Below are 19118 nucleotides of genomic sequence, written 5' to 3' on the forward strand. Positions count from 1 at the left end.
TGGGAAAATTTTTAAATGAAATAGCTAGAAGAAAACAACAGTAGTTGTGTTTAGTTGTGCTGTTTACTGAATCTAGGTCCTGGAAGAATACTATGGTAGATTTAGCTTTTAAAAAATGGTCACAACCATGGTTCCTATCCCACATTCTTCTCTTACAGTATGATCTTAAAACTCCTCTCATTGATCACTGGGCTCTCGTTGTCCCCTCTCCATGAACCAGGGTGGACCACTGTGACTTTTTTGACCAACAGAATGCGGCAAAAGTGACTTCTCGGGCTAGATTATGAAGTGCTGTGTATTTGCTCTCTTGGGATGCTCACTTCTAGAATGCAGTCACTGTGCTGAAAGGATGCCCAAGCAGAGCTGTGTGGAGAGGAACAAAACTACCCAGCTCACCACCCCGGCTGAGGTCTCAGCCGATAGTCACCACCAACTTGACAGTTGTATGAGTAATCCAGTCTCAAAGGGGATCATTCAGCCCCAAACTGAGTCACCCCAATGTTGCTAAGCAGAGAAGAGGCATCCCTGTTGAGTCCCGGACAAATGTTTGGGGTTTAACAATGAGTTTTAGGGTAGTTTATTAAACAGCAGTAGAAAACTAGAACAAACGGGATACATGCGTTTTTACCTTCACCAACAGGAATTGAGTCACATTTTTGTGACTCTTTTAGGCAAAGAAATACTAACCAATGCATTTGAGGAACATTGTAATTATTTGTTTTTAAAAAGAAAGTATAATTCACATTGATGTTGAAATAAAGCACGTTAATAAAGCGCATAAAAATGATAATAATTCTGTAAATTTCCCAAAGGAGGTTCTTTATCACATCCATGAAAATTTCATTCAAATAATCACAATTCAAGATCTCCACGTTAGGGGCGCCTGGGTGGCTCATTCGGTTAAGCAGCTGCCTTCCGCTCTGGTCATGATCTCGTGGTTCATGGGTTTAAGTCCCACTTCAGGCTCTCTGCGGTCCGTGGGGAGCCTGCTTAGGATCCTCTGTCCCCCTTTCTCTCTGCTCCTTTCCCGCTTGTTCTCTGCCTCTCTCCATCTCAAAAATAAATAAATGAAAATTTTAAAAAAGATCTCCAGGTTATATTAGCAACATTAATAAAAACATTTTAAGTAGTACACTAGTATATCTTTGTATTTCAAGTACCAATATCAAGATAAATGTAATAAAGAGCCTATCCAGTTTAGTTTTTCATTAAATGAGAATAAAAACTATCTACTACTATAACTCTTGTGAAGCAGTTACACTCCTGGTATCTGCTCTATTATCATTTACATAAAGAAAAAAATACCAAACTTATAAAAATAAGTAATTTCTTATTTTAAGCACAAAATACAAACATTCCAAACATCAAGCCATAAAAGCAATACGGTCTACTTTTGGTGCTGTCACACATAACTAAAGAAGCATGGGGCACCTGGGTGGCTTAGTCATTAAGCATCTGACTTCAGCTCAGGTCATGAACTCACAGGTCCATGAGTTTGAGTCCTACATTGGGTGACCTCGTGCCCCGCTTGGGGTGAGCTTGCTTGAGCCCTGCTTCTGGTAAGCCCCACTTCTCTCTCTCTCTGCCCCTCTTGGGATTCTCTCTCTCTCGCTCTGTGTCTGACCCTTGCTCACTTGTGTCCTCTCTCTCTCTCTCTCAAAAAAAAAAGGGGTGGGGAGGGCACCTGGGTGGCTCAGTCAGTTGGGCGTCCGACTTCAGCTCAGGTCGTGATCTCATGGTTCGTGGGTTAGTCAGGCTCTGTGCTGACAGCTCAGAGCCCAGAGCCTGCTTTGGATTCGGTGTCCCCCTCGCTTTCTGCCCTTCCCCCGCTCATGCTCTGTCTCTCCTTCAAAAATAAATAAACATTAAAAAAAAAAAAGAAGAAGAAGAAGAAGAATAGTTAAGAGTTAAGAGGTTGACATCTGGAATCAGACTGACTGGATATGAACCAGGTCGCCACCACTGTGTAATCTTGGGGATGTTATTAACTTCTGTAAGCCTCAACTCCTTCTTCTGCAAAACAGTCTTAAGCAGCTTTTGACAACCCTTAGCACACAGTAAATACTCACTAAATGCTAGCTGTTTGAAAAAAGTCATTCCCATACCAAGACCCAAACCAAATATGATACACATCATTTTAAATTTGGCAAGGGGCGGGGCGCCTGGGTGGCGCAGTCGGTTAAGCGTCCGACTTCAGCCAGGTCACGATCTCGCGGTCCGGGAGTTCGAGCCCCGCGTCAGGCTCTGGGCTGATGGCTCAGAGCCTGGAGCCTGTTTCCAATTCTGTGTCTCCCTCTCTCTCTGCCCCTCCCCCGTTCATGCTCTGTCTCTCTCTGTCCCAAAAATAAATAAACGTTGAAAAAAAAATTTAAAAAAAAAAAAAATAAATTTGGCAAGGGGCACGTGGGTGGCTCAGTCAGTTAAGTGCCCAACTTCAGCTCAGGTCATGATCTCGTGGCTCGTGAGTCTGAGCCCCGCGTCGGGCTCTGTGCTGACATCTCAGAGCCTGGAGCCTGCTTCGGATTCTGTGTCTCCCTCTCTCTCTGCCCCTTCCCCACTCATGCTTGTCTCTCTCTGTCTCCCAGAAATAAATATAAACATTAAAAACAATTTTTTAAATAAAAATAAAAAATAAATTTGCCAAGTAATGTTGCTTTCTTCTTTAGAAGTATAAGGTAAAAAAAGCTAATTTATTATATAATAAATAACTTTGTAGTTCTAAAAAGCTATAATAGAATACATAATAAAGAAGTTGAGAAATATGACCTTAGAGAGAAGATAAAATGTTTAAACAGTAATGGCAGTCTGAAACTAAAACCCGAGAGATTGAGCTTGGAAGGTGGTCTGTATGCTCATGGTAGGAGAGACGTGGCAAGGAAAGGGAAAGTGTCCCACACGTGTTTTCTTGGTGGGGCGCAAGGGGGTCAGGTATCCTCCTGTTGTGATGGTTTTGCACTGTGTCAACCAGAATAGCCTCCCCTGTCTAGTTCCATTTAGAGTTGGTGCTCTACAGTAAAGATTTCAACTGGCTTCTGTTCCTGGTCCCTGGGAGAGAGCCTCTTCACATCCCTGGAATTCCCCAAGTGAGAAGAGCATCCTTCATATTCATGGGAGGCCCCTAGATAGTCTCAGGATCGGGGCTGGCCATGCTGGAAAGATCAGCCTGGCGACTGGAGTTGAGGCTCTGAGCCAAATTGATACCAGTCCAAACTCCTGGGGGAGAAGAGGGCTGGAGACGGAGTTCAATTGCACGGCCAAGGATGCAATCAATCATACCTCTGTCACGAAGCCCCAGTAAAAACTCTGGACACAAAGCTTGGATAAGCTTCCTGCCTGGTAACACACAATGATGTGCAAGGAGGGTGATGCGTTCTGACTCCAGGGGGAGAGGACACGGAAGCCTTATTTGAGACCCTTCCAGACCTCACCCTAGGTGTCTCCTCTTTTGTCTCATTCTGATTTGTATCCTTTTGCTAAAATAAAACCGCAACCATAAACATAGCTCTTAGCTGAGTCCTGTGAGTCATTCTCGTGAATTATCAGACACGAGGGAGTAGTGGGAACCCCTGAATTTGTAGCAGATTGGTCAGGAGTTATGGCCCAGGAATCCCTGAGCTTGTCGCTAGTGTCTGAAGTGAGGACAGTCTCTAGAGAAACAAGCTCTTAGCCTAAGTCCAGGTAGAGAGTGTTCGAATTGCAATGCGGTTTTGACCGCAAGGGAAATTTGCTTGAGACTTGGACCTTGTAAGGAAAACAGCAACCATATTTTCTACATTCCAGAAGATTAGAGGAGGGTGCCAGGCACCGTGGTACCTCATGCACATTGTTGCTGGTCTCCTGGCTCACCTTGTTGGTGTGGGGCAGCGCCCAGGCTGTGGCTCCTCCAGGTTCTGCCACATGTCCTCCAACTTCTCTGAGTCCTGGGCCAAAGATACGTGCAGTTCTGTGGCCGAGAGTGCCAGCCACACCTGCAGGCATCGTCCAAGTCAACTAAGGCAGGGTAACGAGAGACAGATGCAAGCTCCGTGTTTGTTTTCTACCACTCTCTGGTTTGTCCCTGCTCCTGTTCTTGTTCAGCTTTTCTTCCCAGCTGCTGATCTGGCTGACTTACCGTGACTTCAGGCCCAACACCAGATGCAGGGCAACAGATTTTTCCACCAGCGATCACAGTTGCTTAAGGTTAAATCTCTACAACAAGTCCCTTATACTTTATCACTCTGATTTTACCTTGACTGCTACAACTGTTTCAGCCTGTCTGATAAAAAAAAAAAAAAAAAAAAAAAAAACTATAAACTTTAATATGATTGATGAGAATGTACAGGGATATACTACAGGAATAGAAATAGTGTGACAGTACAGTTTTCAATCCTGACTTTATACCAGACCCTTTTAAAAAATATTGACACCATGCTTCCTCCCTGAGGCTCTGGGGTAAAGTTTAGGCATTAAGTTGTTTTTTTGAAAGGCTCCGAGGTGATGCCAGTGTGTATCCAGAGTTCTTAAATGCTACCCTAGAAGAAAGGGGGTGGGGGGAAAGAAAGGGGATCAATCCTGGAAACATACCTATGCAAGGAAGTAGAGAAGGAAGCAATCAAAACATCCCTTACTATAAGAGGCATGCCTAAAATCCAGTGACATAGAGGTATTCAAAAGTAACAGTCAAAGACATAGTTGGCTAATACTAACAAAATTGGAGGTGTGAAACAGCAATATGAACCAGAAGAGAACCCAAAGTTAATAGCACGAGAACGGGTTGAGGATATTTACACTGGTAACAGTTACAGTACACGGTGAAGGAACGTCATGCTTCATCTTGTATCTAGAATAGCTTCAGGATACATACCCACTTCAGGATACATAACTCAGAGAACATCATAAATTAGAATCATCTCTTTCAGAACTAAGAGGTCAAGAAGAGAAAAACATGTAGGATTTGAAACATATAATTAACAGAACTTATCTACCAAATTAGCACATTTCTCTGCTTTGATCCCACTTAACTGAGTTGTTGGATTCACTGGTGTTCCCTATTCTTTCTGTAATAAATGTCTGCGTCCTTGACATGCTGCAGCCTAGGGACTGGTCAGCCACTCCTAGAAGTTCACCTGTGCTTCCTCTTTCCAGTTAAGTTGTTCCAAACCTGCTTAAGTTTAGTGCTCATTAATGCAAATTCTCAACCTAAACACGATATCAACGGATGAATAAGAATATGGATGAATATAAAATACGAATACGAATGTGGAACATAAAAATTTCTAGAAAACTAGTTGAATTACTTTGTAAAGATTCAGGAAGGATAAATCATTATAAGAACTTGCTGTGATTAAGTGTGAGCAAGACAACTGTTAAGGAGGAGAAACAGAAAACTTGAATCCTTCACAAGTTTCTCTGCAACTGCCTTCCACTATGAGGAAACTCAAAATGGAAATTATAGGCAATGCAATCTGGTAGTGATTTATGCAAGAACAGCCACTAACCTCCAATTAGCATACCTAGATATAAGGAAAGGGCTTTGGCTCCACATCAAAAGACTGGCAAGTGAATGTATACTTATGTGTATTAAATTAATATGCACGCATTTTAATTTTTTTTTAATAACTCCTCATTCTGACATTTTTGATTTACACATTTTGTCAGGTAAGAGATAATTTTGTCAAGGCAGAGTTTTGAAACAGAGAAAATCATTGTTTTTCACACATGCATGGAACCATTAGAAAAATTGGAAAAGAAACCTTTAGGCGAACACCTGGCAGGTGTCCCACAGGGCAGGATGGAACTCACAGGCAGAAGGGCCAGCCAAGGAGGATGGGTGTGTCTTCCAAGTTCTCCTCCGCAGCCTTGGGACAGGTGTGCCTGGGCCGTGGGTCAGCCCTGTTAGCTCACTGCAAGGAAACCTAAAAAAAAGCCTGTGATCATCCAGCTAGTGATCGGGTTTTATCTCTACAAGTTTGTTCTATTTGTTTTTTATTTTATCACATTGGCCATGTTCTCTCTCCACAGGCTACAAAAAGTCACAATAGAAGGAAAAAAATCAATTAGAAATTTAAAAAAGAACTAAATAACTCAAGTTAGAAAGAAAAATCAAACATGAAAATACAGACCATTTAACATGAAGAATGGTGAGTACACTACGGGTCAAAACCCAGGACTTAATTTCCACCTCCAGTCAAGATGGGGTAACAAGGATTGGATTTACCCTCCTGCCTGAACAACCAATACAAAGAAAAAAACACAAAACAGTGGATGTCAGGTGGAAAGGACAGTAATCCTCAGGAGCAGGAGACAGATGAGGTGAGCCTTAAGATTGCCTCAGCTTGCTGCCTTGAGGCAATTTCCAAGCAGCAGTGTGGTTGGGGGCGGGGTAGGCAAAGCCTGGCAAACTCCAGGAGAGTCTCAGGGAACCGAGGCAGCTACAACGTCTAGTACACAGGACCGCACGTGGTTAAGGTGCCCAGGAGAAAACTCTGACATCTGCCGGTTTCCTCCAGTATTCGTGAGAGTAGAGATCAGCATACAGGTTTGAAGAAACTATCTAAGGCTGGGAAAAGAATTGTCCCAGAGAATTAGAGGGACTACTACTCAGCACTCACAGAGGACCAGGAAGAGTATCTGTTCCCACTAGATAGACTGAAACATTTCCTAATTCACGAGCATGTGTTACAGTGTTTGCATCTGTTACAGTGTTCGAGAGTTTGGCTTTGGTAATGGGGGAGTTAATCCTAAATAGTTGTGAAATCCTAACAAATCTTAAATCATGTCCTGGCTACAATGGTTTACAAATAACTTACGTGTGTTCTGGAAGAAAGCTCAAGAATATTTACAGAAATACAAACTATCAAGTATCCAATGAGGTAAAATCCCTATTGCCCAGCAACCAGTCAAAATTGCAGGGTGTGCAAAAGCAGCAGGAAAACACATCCAATAACGGGAGTGAACAGAAACCAAAGGAGAACTGACAAAAATATTAGAATTAGCAGGCAAGGACATTAAAAATTACTGTAACTTTATTCCAATTGTTGAAAAAATTAAGTAAAGATAGTGAAGATACAAAAAAAAAAAGATCCAAAAGTCATGTGTTAATTTACTCACTGGGGGGACTCTTTCACAATGTGTATCAAATCGTGCTCTATACTTTAAATAGACTACAATGTTGTCAATTGTACCTCATGAAGCTTGAAGACAAAAAAAAAAAACAGAGTAACAATCAGAAGAAAAGCGACGGCAATCAAACTTCTAGAGAGAAAACTACAACATCTAAGATGAAGATTATACTGGAATTCATTGCTAACTAGCCACTGCAGGGGGGAAAAAAAGGAAAAAGTAGTCTTGAGGACCTAGTAATACAACTATCTAAATGAACACACAGAGAAAACAAAATTTAAAAAATACAACACATCAGTGAGCTATGGGATAACATTAAGTAGTCTCGTATTAAGCGTAGTTGAAATTTCCAAAGAGGAAAGTGAGGACAAATTTTTTTTTTCAAACAATGGCCAAAACTTTCCAATTTTGATTGAAATTATAAACCCGCAGACCCATGAATCTCAAAAAACTCCAAGCAAAAGGAACATGAAGAAAACTGTATTAAGGCACATTATAATCCAATTGCTCAAAACCAGCTAGACAAAAATGACACATTATGTACTAGCCAGCAGTATTCTTACAGGAAAAAATTCAAGCAGGGGGACAGTGGAGCCACATTTTTAAAATATCAAAAGGGGGGGAAAACTGTCAAGTTAGAATTCTATACCCAGCAAAAAGATATTTCAAACACAAAGATGAAATATACTTTTTCAGACACAAAAGCTACAAGAATTCATCACCAGCAAGGCTGCACTACAAGACATATCCCAAAAACTTCCAAGTAGATACCAGATGGATGTACACGGAGGACCAAAGAGCTCCAGAAATGGTTAACTGTCAGAATCGTATATACTTTTTACTTCGATCTCTTTAAAAGGGAAGGTTTCAAAAACAGAAACAATGTGGCATGCTGCTTTTACATAAATAAATGCACAATGTATAACAGCACAGCGAGTCTAATGAAGATGGGGGAGGGAAAGTAAAATATGTCAGGAACTAAAACAACTATAACCGCAGATAGAATTTAACAAAAATTGTAAGAAATACCATGTACAACTGTCAATTCGGAAAGACAGAGAAAATGGGTTTTTTTTTTAGAAAGGTATAAATTATTCAGATTGATTCCTGAGAAAGTAGGAAATACGGATAGACTGATAACCAAAACAAAAAATGGGAGAAAAAACCAGTTACTTCTAAGAAATGAGTTTTACAAAGGAGTTTAACAAGTCTTAAAGAAACAGGTTAATTCCTATATTTTTCAATTTTCTTTCCAGGGCATAGAACAAGATAAGCTTGCCAATTCATTCTATAAAGCTAGCAGAACCATAATTCCAAAACCAAACCAACATAATAAAACAATTTTTAAAAGAAAACCTCATGAATACAGATCAAAACCTTAACACTTTTGGAAAGCAAATAGAATTCTAGAGTGTATTAAAGGCACAATATATTGTAATACAGAGTTTTTATAACAGGATGCAATGATGGTTCATGGTTAGGAAACCTATTTAAAAAAAAAAAACTACTACTATGATTAAGCCTCCTTTTTTAATTCAATTATCTGACAAACATTCTTTCATTCATTCATCAAAAATTTACCAAGTAATTTAATGCCAGGTACTGGATACTGAGAATTCACTGGTAAGATATGGTTTCTGCCTTCATGGAACTTTCTAGAGAGATACAAATAAAAATAAAATTATAACACAGTATAAGGCTACGAAAAGCGAAATACAGGGTACTATTGGAATACATACACTGCTACAGTAGGGTGCTGATAGAATAATCCTGGAAGAGGATGATTGCCCCTTCTAGCATGATAGGCAGTAGGTGTGAGGGATATGGGCCTACACAACAGAGCTGGAAAGTGGTACCAAAAATATTGACTGATTTGATAGAGAAGGGTGGGGTCAGATTCTTTAGAGGTCTTAGTATATTAATATGTGTTATGGACAAAAGGGTAAAATAAGGGTCAAAAATTTTGGAATACTAAGTATAAACTTTCTTTACTGCAGGACTTGTCAGAAGCTTTATGGTGTTGCCACTCTCTAAGAGAAGGTTACACCATGTCAGTACAGAACATTTACCCAACACTTCATTACAGAACAGAGTGGTATTTCGTGCCACACCCTTGGGGAGAAATCGTGCTCCCACAAAAACACCTCTTCCTTTCTACTGTAGCTCTCAAGCCTGGGTGAACGAGCTCCCCAACTATGTCCAATTTGTTGGGACCATCTCGTTCTGTCCCTTTACCCAGTACATTTATGTACAGTATGGTTACTTTCAACTGGGTGGGATTGACGTGAAAGAGATCCACTGGAACCTCCTAAGGGGTGTGCCCCGTCATTACAATCATTAAAAAAGATTACCCTGAACCAGGATTACCTATGAATCAATATGAAAGGATCGGACCCAGAGATACCTTGCAATAAAGCAGTACTAATCTTTGTTAATCTCTATAAGCTACCAAATATTCACATAGGTAAGATACTGGAGAACAAGCTCACTGCAAACAAATCCTTCTACTATTAAACTGTGTAAGCAAACAAACTTTTAATCATGCGGAGTCAACAGTTCCACTTACCGAAAAACGGCATGCATTTACACACAGGGAAGACCTGAGAGTACGTGAACTCCCAGAGACTAAGGAGGGTGACCAGTTCGTAACTGGTAAGAACTATAATCCAGATCACTGAAAATCTGATTCTAAAATATTAATTTCAATATGTACAAAAGGAATATTTCAGGATGCTCTAAGAACCAACATTCTTAACACGAGGCCATCACTGAATAAAAGTATGTTGCTAACTTTGTATACATGGTCTCCAAAGTTAGTAATGTCAAAAAAATAAGACACACTCTTTTTTAGGTTTTCAATATATTAAAAAAGAACACAGTATAAACGCTGTGGTTACTAATATTAAAAAGGATCAAAATTTTTCAAGGATGATTTTTTATAAACCAGTTCTACAATAAATGGGAAACAGCATCTTGATACACAATTTTGTTAAACAAGATTTAAAAATTTTTAAATCAGAAAAAGTTTAAATTGTTTCAAACGTTCAAACAAAAAAGCAATCTGTACAATCTCCACAATAAAACATACCCATGTACACATGTCCTGGGCACTCTGAAAATGTTAAAGTTTTTAAAGTTTTGAGTAACAGAGGCAGCACTTAAACGGTTCATGAACCTTCTTTTTGCAAAAAGAATACTTTCAGTAAAACATTTTACCATTTTACCTCTGCTTTTACATTTTTGTTATTCCTGAAAAGGGGATTTATATTAACACTGTATTTTTTTAACGTAAAAAAATACATTTAGAGATATTTAACTTCCTGAGTTAACTTCAGTTATACATCAAACATGATTTAATGAGTAAATTTAAAAATTTTTAGAATAAGACAGCATGTACAGATTTACAATTTTATCTTCAATTAGAGTAAAACTCAAATGAGCATGTCACAGAACTTACACTAAAAATTCTCTAAGAAGTCAAATATGATTTATCCCCTTAAAACCCCAATAAGTTTTAAGTAAAATGAGTCACTGAAATTACTTTCTTTTATCAACAAAATACTGACAGTCATTTCAGACTATTAAAACTTGAATGTTTTCTATTATATACACCAAAATCTGATTCACTGACAACAAACTTCTTGCAATACAAAAAGATAACAGATAATTAAAATATCTGCTTTATAATACAACCAATCCATATAACACATCCCTTCGTTAATTGTCTAAAATGATTAGGAACTGTGGCACTTTCTTTTGCATAAAACCCTTTCCTCTTCATAAAACCCTGAGGTGAAAGGTTATTAATGTAATAAAACTGGAACCACAATTCTTATTTCTGTATTAGACTGCAGCTATAGGTTTTAAAAATTTTATAAAGAAATGTGGCAACTTGTAAAGCTGCTCTGTAAAGTTAACAAAACACCTCCAGATCAATTCAGCCAAAGGGACCTAGAATGACCCTATAAAAACATCGTCCTTTAATACTTGTTAGTGTCGAGACAAACGCCATTTTCCATCTCTACTACTGTCTCTTCTGTTTTCATAATCGTGGCTCCAGCCGTCAGGGTTCCGATCTTCATGGAAGTAGTCGTCCCTGCCTCCCCTGTAATGATGGTCAGACCCGTGATCAGTGTAGCGTTGTTCACGGCTATAATGTCTGTCCAGGATGTAGGGATGAGAATTCTGTCTGACTTTACGTTGTGAGGATGGCGTCTCCTGGCGCCACTGGGAGCTTGAAGACTGGTTAAAAGTAGGATTATGTGACTGAACTGATGGGGAAAATCCTGACTGATCCAGATGTGGAGAACCAAATTTCCCACCATACGACATCTGTCTCAAAATACTGTTCATCTAAAAGAAAAAGAAGGAAATGTTAACTACAAATATTTTTAGTAGATCCACCTGCCCAGGTAGATCTTAGGTTAAACAAGTCAAAGTTTGTTCATGCCAATGGACAACTACAAGATATTTGTACATAACTACTATTTTTTTTTAAACGTTTATTTCTGAAAGAGGGAGAGGGAGACAGTGGATCCAAAGCAGACTCTGTGCTGACAGGAGAGAGTTCAATGAGGGGCTTAAACTCATGAAATGAGAGATCATGACCTGAGCTGAAGTCGCAGACTTAACCAACGAAGCCACCCAGGCACCCGCTCCCCCCACCTCTACGACTACCCCTACTACTCCCTGCCCTCAAGAACAAAACGGAGAAGGGAAGAGGTCATACAAATGATGATAATGTAAATCACTGTCTGATGAACACATAAAGAGTCAAGAGCTCAGTATCATTAGGAAAGGCTTCACGAAGGTGGCACAGGACCTGAGTATTAAAAACATGGATAGAATATTTTAAGGGGGAAGTATATCAAGGAAAGGAAATTGCACAAAGATAACAAGGAAACAGAATGTGTTCGCAGAAGAGCAAGTAACTCTGAGAGAGGTTACAGACCTCATAAGCACTGATTAATGGACACTTAGGCTAAAAAGCTTTATTGGCATCAGATGATTGGAGTACCTAATAACTAAGCTAGAGACTTCTGACTTTATGTTACAAGATGGAAAGTCAAATTACCAGGAAGATAAGCAAAACAGAGTTACAATAATTTTCAAACAAGTGTGTAAGATGGACCAGTGAGGAGAAAATGGAGACAAGTACGAACTGACTAGACCAGTGGTCCCCGAAATTCTGCCTGCAGATAGCTTATAAGCCAGTGATCATTTTTTTTAAACAGCCTACAGCAAAATGAGAAAAATACGTGGTATGTACATAAAAGTGGACATCTCTTTATACTGAGCTCAATTTTACCTTATTTCGTTCTTCTATTTTTATTTTGCAGGCCTGCAAAAGGTCAAGGGGTCATAAGCCACGCTTGTGATTGGGCAGTGAAAAAAAGAAGAAATGAATTCAAGAAAAAGAAACAAATAAAGGACGTGACGACAAAATGAAAAAATGAAGGACTGGACACGAAGATGGAACAGTAAAACATATCAAGGATTTTAAGCCTAGTCTCACAGCTTCATATTACAGAAAAAATGGAAAGCAAGAGGAAGATGGTCTGAAGACTCCAATATATTCAATTACTGTTACAAGCATCAAAGAGAGCATATGCTAATAAGTCCTTCAGCCTAGGTTACAAGCACATCAGAGAATAAATTTCCTGTCTTTTAAACACACCACCCCCACAACAATGCATGAAGAAAAATACAAATGTGAAACACAGCCCTTCTATTTGTCTTCAATCTTTTAAATATGTACTTCAGCCCAGTGAAAACTAAAATGAGTAATCAATCTACAAAGATCATGCTAGTCTAACGAAAACTTAGGACGTTACTTAAGAATTATTTGAACATTTCAATCTAAGTGTTTTGCTGTGCTTTTTTGTTGTTTTTTGGTTGTTTTTTTTTTTTTTTTTTTTTTTTTTTACCAAGTCAAGTTGATAAATCAACCTACCACTGCTTGTCTCTGAAAATTTTCTGGAGAAGAGAAAGACCTCTGAATTATCTGCGCTGATGGAATGATGTTATCCACAGTCCTTTCATGCCTGTGAAAGAAAAACAACATATAATCATTCGTTTAACAAATATTTACTACATACTAATCATGAGCAAGACACAGGTCCCAAAGGTAGGAATGAACAAGAAAAACAAGGTATCTGCTCTCACAGATAAAGGGAAGGACTCAGAGAGTAAGACAATTTACCCTCTTCCAAGTGTTATTATGAATAGTCGACTAAAAAGCAAGTGAGGTGAGAGACAGGAGTTCTATTTTAGCTCGCTGGTCAGGGATGGCCTTTCTAAAAAGGAGACATTTGAAGTGAAAACTGAGTAACAAGATCACCTGGAGGCAAAACATTCCAGCTGCAGGAAGAACGAGCACAGGGGTGAGAAGCTATATGGCCTATGGGCCAATCCGGTTTTTGTAACACTCTTGTGTCTGTATTTTCTATGTATTGTTACGATGGCCTGCAACGACTGAAACATGTATGTGGCCTTTATAGAAAAAAAAAAAAAAAAAAAAAGTCAATCCCGGGACTAGCACAAAGGCTTAGGCTGAAAACTGAAACGAAAAGGATTTGGTTAGTTAGATATGACAGATGAAGGAAAAAGAAAAATTAAGGATAAAAACGCAGATTTCTGGCTTGAGCAATTACACACACATTTACTGAGACAGGGAAGAGGAACAGATCTGGGAGAACAAGGAATTAAGAGTTCTGTAACATAAATAGGATATTAATTTCAAGGACTTATATCTTATTCCCCACCTCCTAAAAAGGAAGCTTACTCTACAGAAAAACTCACTTAGAAAGTATTTTAAATTTATTTTAAAATATTTAGAATCATATCACTAATTGATTTGCCTCATAGTTTAGATATTTTCATTGTGTTTTTTTGTTTGTTTGTTTTTTTTTTGAGGGAGAGAGAGTCAGAAACATCAAGCATGGGCACGTGTGTGAGCAGGGAGGGACGGAGGGAGAGAGATCATCTCAAGCAGGTTCTATGCTCAGTGTGAAGCCTGACACAGGGCTCGATCCCATGACCCTGGGATTAGAACCTGAGGCAAAAGAGTCAGACGCTCAACTGACTGACTGAGCCACCCAGCCACTCCCCATTTTGGGTTTTCTTAAATTAGTTGTATATCCATATGCTAAAGGGGTAAAAAGTATAATTTTCCTTATAAGAAGAGTATAAAAACGATGTATGTTCTAGCCTTAAATTAAAAACAAGTCATTTACTTGCATTTTTTTTCCCAAAGAGAATTCTGAGGGAGCTAAAAACTCATTTTTCCTCCACCTGAGATACCTTTGAAGCTTCTACAAAAGTGGTTTGAGATGCTTCAAGTTCCGGATGTGCTGAGAAGTATTTAAACACAATTTCAGTTCGCAAGAAAGGATGTGAAGATGGCACCCTTTGTACACTATTCTTTCTCGCAACTTTGCTATCTAGTCATCTTGTCATATCGAAGCCACTTTGCCCCAGCTCTTGGCACCGCCCTAATCCAAACCATCAACATCATCCCAGGAACTTCCTTGCTATCTTACAACTAATGCCAATACTTTGCTACCAACAGTTTCCTCATTGGTCTATTTTCAGCCTCGTCCCCCCTAATCTGTTCTCCCACAGCAACCAAACAAATTGTTAAAATACAAACCTGTTCCCGTTATTGTCCTACTGAAAACATTTTGGTATCTTTTGACGGTTTTTAGGATAACGTTCCCAATTTCTAACTATGGCCTAGAAGAAAGACCCTATATCGTCTCACCTCTTCTACTGCACCAACACCATCTGTTACTGTCCATTTCTCATTCATTGTGACCTAGGTACGTTGGCCCCTTTTAGTTCCTCATTCGTTTATATCATCTCTCCTTGCTGGATCTTTTCTCCAAGCATGTTCTACTCTTTCTCTAGAGGACTTATCAAACAGGTAGTCACAAAACATACACCTGTCTTCATGAAGACTTGTAAGCTCCATTAGGCAGCCTATCCTAGAGGCTTCGTCACAATGCCTGGGTTTCAATCCCAGTCCACTATTACGAACAGTTCACACTTGAGCAAGTTAACCTCCAATCCTCATTTTCTTCACATATAAGGTAGAACTAACAATAACCCCTACCTCATAAGACTGCTGTGAGAAACGAGAGCATAAATGCAAAGGAGCTGAAGAACCTGACACACATTTGCTAACTCTTCCTTAAATGAAGCCCATTATGATTGAGAGAATAACTCTGTGGATAATCCAGGAAAAAACTGTCCCTGGTGAAATATCGGCTTTCCTAGCGCAAATAAAATTATTTATGTAAATACGGGATCTTTCCTAACCCTTAGTAACTAGAAGAGGTTCTAGACATCAGTCAACTCAGCTTTTCCTGACAAATGGAAGGACAGGATCAGAGAAATGACACTATCTCAAGATTATGCAATTGGTGGAGGCACACCTACAATCCAATTCTACAAACTCTTAGTCCACTAGTCTGTTTCCAGACAGTCATTTTTAACCTGCAATTAACAACCAACTGGTGGTCAAAACTAATTTAAATTTTTTAAAGGAAATAGATTAGAAAATAGAGTATAGTGAAAATAATAAGGGCTAAATAATGTTCTGAGAAGTTTTCTTTCAGTTATGTACAAAAATATGTGTGAGTATGTCTTTCCAAATGAACATATAGTTAACATATGCATCTGTTTTAGGGGTACTATACATACATGTCTGTCTATAATCCCCTTGAAACCTAATTATACCTAATTATAAGTCAATATACAAATAACATAGCAGAAGAATGAAGAAGAAGGAGCTTAAAGAAGGAAACAAATCATTCATTGTGCGTTTTGGGATCACTACCTAGGAAAATTTCTGACAAATGATTTTAACAATAGGTGTAAGATATTACCTGCTAGGAGATGTAGAGGTAGGGCTTGAGTTTCCAATATGATGCTGGGGATATGACACACTGACATCCTGTGAGGCATGGCTACTTCCTAAAATAAAAAAAATTGAGAAATTATTGATAGAAAACTTAAGTTGAAATTATGTCTCCCCTACCCCAAATCATGTAGACAGAGGCTACAAAAGAAAACCTCAAATTACACTAAGACTGCTTTACAATTTCATCAGAGTAAAACGTATGTGTTCAATACCAGATACTTCCAAAACAAAGGGTTCCAAACAAGGTATTATCCAATGTATAAATATCCAATCCGGCCATAATATTCTGATCCCCACACTAAATTTTGAGACTGGATACACAGAAAATTTCACCCTCGTCAGGATCCAGAATCAAAATTTGTTAAGTGTGAATTACAAAGCAGCTAGGAAAAGCGTTTTCAGAAAATAATCCTTGCTCCTTTCAGAGCAAGGACCCAAACCCAAGTCATTCTAACAACAAAGTTTACATTCTCTTCACTAACCCCAACTCAATTTTAAAATGACAACTTTGAAAACCCATGTTGTCAATGTTACCTATTTCCAGGGATATATAGTTTACTATCCACAAAGTTTGAAGTATTTTCATCTAAAAAGAGGTTCTTTAAAATTGAACAAAATTAAAAACAAAGAACTGAGAAACAAACAAACAAAAAGACCCTCTCCCCAAACAATAACACTGAATAGTTACCTGATCTAAACTGAATTTTGATGGGCCTCCCAAACAGTTTGATTCCATTAAGCAGATTCATCGCATAAGGAACGGACACTTCATGTTTGAAATTCACAAATGCAAACTGCTTTGGTTTACCATCCTTATCTTTCGGAATTTTCACTTTTATCACTGGCCCAGCCTATAGACGAAAAGAAAAATCTCGAATTTTGCAAAGATGAAAAACAACAAAAATGTAATCAGAAAGTCTAAAAAATGGACACACAAGAATTTCCACCTCGGTTAAAGATTCTATAGCTACGACCAAACACTTGATTAATTTATGTGGGGGAAGGAAGACCGTAAGGAACTGGAAGCAGTCACTCAATTTACATTTCAGAGTACTTTATGACTTTTTAACAGGGCGACCAACATCCATCATTTTCTCACTCCAGGTAACGGTTTATCAAGACTAGTCCGGTTTTCTCGGACTAAAAATTCGCTTTTTTACCGATTAACCAATCGTTACCAGCTGTTAAGAGAACAGAACTGGAGAGAAAAGGATACTCTGAATTTTTAACACATTTTAATGCAAATTTTAACACAGAAACACTACAAGTCTGTTTTTCTACAGCGTATTTAGGAGTCTGTTTTAAATATTCTAATGCTGCAATTAAAAAAAAAAAAACTTACGTGGAAAACAGATAATGACCACACAATTAAAATATACTCTACCAATGAGTCACTTCAGCGTGAACTCACCAGGGCTCTTTCCATAAAGCGACCCCCCGCGAGCGCGTCACTTTCCCAGAGTGACCTCCGGCCCCAAGCGGCCCAGCCTTCGGGCGCCGGGACCCACAACCCAGCTTTCGAAAAGAAGGCGGGCCTGGCCGTTGGGCCGAGCCATAAGAGAGCCGGATAAACGAAAGGAAGAGCCGGCTCTCGGCCGCTTACCTGGTGGAAAAGCTCGAAAAGGAGCTCCTCGGTCACTTTCGTTTCAAGGTTGCCCACAAAGAGCGTGCGATCTGCTTCCGCTGCCGCCGCCCCCATCGCAATGCCGCCCCCTCCCTAAAAAGGCCGAAGGGTCGCCGCCGCCGCACTCACTGCGCACTCTCGGAAACCCCACGCCCTCGTCGACCCGGGCGTCACGGACGTAGACGTCATTCACGCTCGCTCTCGGCAGGCGTCGACGTGCGCGGGCGGGCTGCGCATGCTCGAGAGCAGAGCGCCGGTTGAAGGCAGCTCCTCGATCGGACGCGGCTGGAGTTAATGGCTTTCCCTGTAGGCGGGGGTCGCGTTCGAGACCCGCTGGACTGATCTGCGTAGCCGCCAAGAGCCTACCTTGACCGAGGGACGTAACAAACACTGCGGGCAGTGTTTGAAGATGGCCCTGAACTACGTGTCCCTGTCCGCCGGCGATCAAAGGAGCAGGATGGCCTACCGCGCTTCCCACGGCGATCTCAACCCGTCTGCCTTAGCCCTGGCGATGGTCTCTGGAGACAGCTTCCTCGTTGCCAGGCGTGAGGCGGTTCTTCCAGGACCCGCTCCTCGTCAGGCCGTCCGGCAGAGCGTTCGGGCCGACAGCCGTCGGGCGACTGGGGTCGGCCGCAGCCCGCCACGCTTTAGATTGGGAAGGGAAGCTGATGGGCGGAACCGCTCCCGTCAGGCCAGATTCGCACCTTACCCGACCCCCGCGGTCAAACTGGATCTCTTAAGGAGTGTGCTGCAGCAGCGTCTGATTGCAGTTGGGAGTGTTGTCTCAGCCCGTCTTTCGGCTTAATATGCAAACCTCCCGTCAGCCCTCGATCCGCTTGTAAACAAGGCCTCTCTCAAATCCTCTCGTGGTGCCATGGCAGTCTTATTTTTAGAGATGTATTTAAATTTTAATATAAAAACACGTAGGAGTCCTGTTAATAACGGCTTAATACGGAGGAAAGTTTTACTTACTGCTTTGTTCCGATGGTTTTAAAGCGGCCGGGATGATTAGATCAGGAAGAAGGTAGAGGAGGTTTTTTTTTTCTTAGTCGCAAAGCTGAGCCACCATTCCCAGAGGTCAGCAACCATTTGTTTCCCCTTGTGCACTCCATCCCAACAAAGGATCCAAATTGCTTTGCCAGTTTTCTCTCCTCTTCCTCGCCAATTGTCCTACTTTGAGATTTGCGATTGGGGCTTCCCTAACTGCCTACCTCTATACCCCAGACTATTCCCATTACCTTTACTTTTGTTGGTGGAAAGGAAATGCTTAGTTTTTATTTACCACCCTGGCTCATCCTTCCGTAGGGCCCAACGCTTAGCCTATTATCTAGTCCTTAATCCTTTTCCATCTCCCTCCACTTTTTCTTCAGGGATGTCTACAAACTCCAATCTCAATCATACTAAGAACAAAAGCGAACCTAAACCTTGCTGCTCATTCAAATTATTAAGCCAATTTACATTTCTGTTTTT

General features: G+C 40.2%; 2 protein-coding genes across 4 annotated transcripts; one reads left to right on the forward strand and one right to left on the reverse strand.

Annotated features, from left to right (window-relative positions):
- Positions 1-802: 802 nt before the first annotated feature.
- On the reverse strand, positions 803-17888 carry RBM7 (RNA binding motif protein 7). Of its 3 annotated transcripts, XR_015241343.1 has the most exons (7): positions 17628-17888; positions 16713-16875; positions 15990-16077; positions 13055-13145; positions 11089-11454; positions 8683-8756; positions 803-1052 (listed from the first exon to the last, which is right to left on the reverse strand). XR_015241343.1 is itself a non-coding variant. In XM_086679066.1 (6 exons), the coding sequence occupies exons 1-5, from the start codon at positions 17721-17723 to the stop codon at positions 11092-11094; spliced, it is 801 nt and encodes a 266-aa protein (XP_086535192.1). In that variant the 5' UTR covers positions 17724-17888; the 3' UTR covers positions 7914-8756; positions 11089-11091. The 3 variants fall into 3 exon arrangements, 2 of the variants coding, with proteins under 2 accessions (XP_086535192.1, XP_025784051.1); XM_086679066.1 differs by lacking the exon at positions 803-1052 and having other exon boundaries at positions 7914-8756; XM_025928266.2 differs by lacking the exons at positions 803-1052; positions 8683-8756 and having other exon boundaries at positions 9618-11454.
- CD1H11orf71 (chromosome D1 C11orf71 homolog) lies at positions 17839-18510 on the forward strand. Its single transcript, XM_025928908.2, has one exon. The coding sequence runs from the start codon at positions 18058-18060 to the stop codon at positions 18451-18453; it is 396 nt and encodes a 131-aa protein (XP_025784693.1). The 5' UTR covers positions 17839-18057; the 3' UTR covers positions 18454-18510.
- Positions 18511-19118: the final 608 nt, after the last annotated feature.

This window comes from Puma concolor, chromosome D1 (genome assembly GCF_028749965.1).
Source record: "Puma concolor isolate L17-30 chromosome D1, mPumCon1.1.hap2, whole genome shotgun sequence".
NCBI classification, from domain to species: Eukaryota; Metazoa; Chordata; class Mammalia; order Carnivora; family Felidae; genus Puma; species Puma concolor.